This window comes from Parasteatoda tepidariorum, chromosome 8 (assembly GCF_043381705.1).
Source record: "Parasteatoda tepidariorum isolate YZ-2023 chromosome 8, CAS_Ptep_4.0, whole genome shotgun sequence".
Lineage (NCBI taxonomy): Eukaryota > Metazoa > Arthropoda > Arachnida > Araneae > Theridiidae > Parasteatoda > Parasteatoda tepidariorum.
The window spans coordinates 78,947,374-78,951,421 of record NC_092211.1 but is presented as its reverse complement, the minus strand read 5'-3'; the positions used below and the strand labels follow the sequence as shown (position 1 = coordinate 78,951,421).

At 28.9% G+C, this 4,048-nt stretch overlaps 1 protein-coding gene across 2 annotated transcripts in view; it reads left to right on the top strand.

The window, feature by feature from the left end:
* Positions 1-558: 558 nt before the first annotated feature.
* LOC107450741 (homeobox protein SIX6-like) overlaps positions 559-4,048 on the top strand; it is a 28,542-nt gene continuing 25,052 nt past the window's right edge. The window contains exon 1 of one of the 2 annotated variants that reach the window (XM_016066623.3): positions 559-1,913. In XM_016066623.3, the coding sequence (XP_015922109.1) occupies positions 1,276-1,913 (638 nt within the window). In that variant the 5' untranslated portion in view covers positions 559-1,275. 2 annotated transcript variants of the gene reach the window in all.

Genomic DNA, 4,048 nt, shown 5'->3' with positions numbered 1-4,048 from the left:
GGTGAAAAATAAATTCAACCGTTAACCTATACCTCCTCTTGATTTTAAGTTTCATAAATATTTCAAAATAAAACATACAAACACAATATCAGATAATGATCAAATTATAACTTTACAAATTTCATCGCGTGGGCTCAAATCATTAGCTGCATTTCCGGATCCCCTTTCAGAATAAAATTAATGTTAATTTTTGTTTTCACGATTTTCCATCAATTTAAATGTTTAACGTCTTATTTTATATCACTCACTGCAAAATTTAATTTATAATTTCAATGATACCACTTTAATTGCTTCCATTGCACATTTAAAAATGTAGCCGATGATTCTGATTTAACTACCCTAAAAGAACAATCAAATCCTACAAAAATTCGTTTCACACCTTTTCTCTCATCAAAAACAGTGACCGTTTACAGACATTCCACGAAACATTCTAAAACCCAAAACACGCTCCTTAGCGAACGAAACTCAAAGAAAAAGAAGTAAAAGAATATCTGGAACTAAACTTTCAAGTCTCACAGACTGAAATGGACGCAATGTCGTCTCCATAACGCCGTGATTGGCATTCAGACATTGATTGGCATGCTTGCTCGGCCAATAGCGAGACTCTCGGCATCTGATGCCAGCAAATGAGATCACGTTACGCACTCGGCCATGGATACGACTTGTAGCTCCTCCTCTTTTTTCTCAGCTTATGGCTAATAGCGTTGTCGTAGACTGCGTAACCTATAAGGGATCATTTGACTCTCACTTACCACTCCTCAAAAGAACGAAACCCAGATTCGATGGTTTTTTCAGTGATGCTATAGACTCCTATCTTGATAGCTTCGTTTTATTTGAAGATCGCTGCCAAGGCATTCAGACGATTATTAGCGATCGTTTTCGTTTAGTTGATTGTTAGCCGAACGGGTTGCCAGTTTGATTCGAAAGAGTGAACGCGCAATTTAAAATTGTTTATCGTTTTATGAACCAAATCATTAGTAGTTAACAATAGTAATTTGATCTGCATAATAGTTACTTTTAAGTTCTAACTTATTTCGGAAATAGATACGTATATTTTCATAATGGAACTTGAAGTATGTTGAACTTAATAGATCCTATACCTGTATATTATTAACATTAATGTGAAATATGTGCTACAATGGAATCGAACTTCATGACTACTTTAGAATTTAGTTGAGCAAAAGTATCGTCTTATGATTCTGATAAATTATCAGTGAAGTTAGCTTCACTATAAATAACTAGCACTCTTAATTTATGCTATATTCATAAGTTCTCATGAAATACTCTAATCCTATGGCTCTGGGTCTAAGTCAGCCGACACCCATACCAGGGTACAATCCTATGGTGTTCTTACCCACCCTAAACTTCTCCATCAACCAAGTCGCAGCAGTTTGTGAGACATTAGAAGACAGCGGGGACATCGAAAGACTGGGAAGGTTCCTTTGGTCCCTACCTGTTGCTCATCCAAATTGTGCAGAGTTGAACAAAAACGAATCAGTCTTGAGGGCCCGGGCCCTGGTGGCTTTCCACACTGGAAACTTTAGAGAACTGTATGGCATTCTGGAAAGCCACCGTTTTACTAAGGTTTCCCATTCGAAACTTCAAGCTATGTGGCTCGAAGCACACTATCAGGAGGCTGAGAAACTTAGAGGGAGACCATTGGGCCCTGTGGATAAATACAGGGTTAGGAAGAAGTATCCGCTACCTAGGACAATCTGGGATGGTGAACAGAAGACGCATTGCTTTAAAGAAAGAACTAGAAGTTTGCTGAGGGAATGGTATTTACAAGATCCATATCCTAATCCAACTAAGAAGAGAGAGCTGGCCCAAGCTACAGGTTTGACACCGACCCAGGTTGGAAACTGGTTCAAGAACAGGCGACAAAGAGATAGAGCTGCTGCAGCAAAAAATAGGTAATTTATTTTATTGCTTAATTGCGTTTCTCATAATTTCATGAGCTGCTTATCGTTGTATTTTGAGTTCTTAAGCAGATGTGGAAAGTTATAGATCAGTTTTTTGTAATGGGAATTCGATTTTTTTAACTATATTATCTTATAAACAAGTTTAAAAGTTATTTGCACATTTACAAAATTTATAATAAGACATGGTCGGAAATGCTCAAATAATTCAAACCATTTAATATTTAAACAACCTAATATTTCAATTTAATACTGAATTCATTTCAATTTTTTAATATTTAAGTAAATGCAAAACAATTATGTTTTTTTAATGAAACTGTGGTCAAACAATTTTATTACCTTAATAAAAATAATTTAAATGTAATTAAATTATTATATACATATATTTCACGAAAAAGCTAAAAAAATAATTGATATTAACATTTCAAACAACTGAATAATTCTATTTAATATTCAATTCATATGAAGGTTTAAATATTAATTATTCAAACACATGTGGAATTTCATAGAACAATTATAAGTTTAATAAATAATTTAAAACTGCAGTATAACTTAAAAGTTATAATAAACAAATTTAAAGATCGTTTAGGTCGCTATTTGCAGAAAAAAATTTAAACGATCTGTTTCAAATTTAATACAATATTCTAATTGTTGGAAATGCATTGTAGAAATTGTCATCTCTTATTTTAAAAAATTATTTAAATTGAATTAACAAATTTAGGTATAAGCATTAACATGTTTTTTTTGTATGGTCAGGGAACGTTTCTTTACTATCTATACTTATACTTCTTTAATTATCAACTGTTAATCTTGACTTGAAAACAAATTATATATTTTGAAGTAAAGCTTGAAATGTTTAAGTTTTATCTACAACAATACTAGAAACTTAGTATATAAAGCACTACATGTTTAAAAACTTTAGTTATATCCAGTTAATTCCAGTTTAGTTTAGTTATTTAGTTTTAAATTATCAATTAGTAAGAGCATATTTTACAAAAGTTTACATTCGTCTATCATATAGTTGAATGACATACCAATTTTCTCAGCAAAACTGTAAATAATTTTAACAAAGAATAAATTAAAATATTTACAATAAATAACAAATTGTAACAATAGTTAATTGTAAATAAACAATGAATAAATTATCTCTTTATTCGTTGTCAACAAATAAATACCGAAATTATTATTAAAAACTGTGTTTTGAAACAATTTGTTTTGTAAATAAATTCATTCCCTGCATACGATGACTTTAAATGATAATTTTTATTCTATAAACATTTAACAAGTAATTTTGATTGCATTTATGATTCTTTTGTGTTTTTAGTTAATTCGTGATAAGTTTTAATGTATAGATTATTAAGAATGATTTCTCAATAGTAATTGTTAGTGTGTATTTAGAAGTGTGTTCATTGGAGTAATTTTTTTCAATTAAAATTAAATGAAAATCGAAAATAATTTCTAAGTAGTTGCAAACAACTAAATTGGGGAACGTTTTCCGCCTTCTTTATGTATTTTGCTTGTAAAGCGTGTTAATACATTGTATTAGTTTTATTTACAGATTTGTATTAAATTTATATTGGAAGTAATTAATTTTATTTTATTAAAAGTTTATTAAACAAAAATAATATTAAAAGTAATTAACTTCTCTTATCACTTAAAAATGTTTCAAAAACTAGGTTTTTTAAAAACTCATAATTGAAACTATTAAAAGGAAATAATTTTTCTCATCACCAATATGAATTATCAATTTCTCAATTATCAATGTGCTTTTTCAAAAATCCTTTTGCGAAATTTCATTGTCTTTTTTTCAAAATATTTACAATTCATCATATAATATTTTAAAACACATTACAATCCTTATTTATTTAAATATTTTTGATTTATAAAATCTGGTGAAATAAGTGACATAATTAAATGACATAATTTTTTTAATAAATTTTTTTCAGAAATTAAATATTTTTTTCGAGAAATAAAATCTTTAAATACTATAATAAGTTTGAAATGAAATGCAAAATATATTTTTTGACACATAATATTAAATAAATATAAATTACTCCCAATTTTTAGATCAAAAACGTAACTAAGAAAAACTCTTCTCTTCTTCATTATGTTGCATAATTTTAATATAT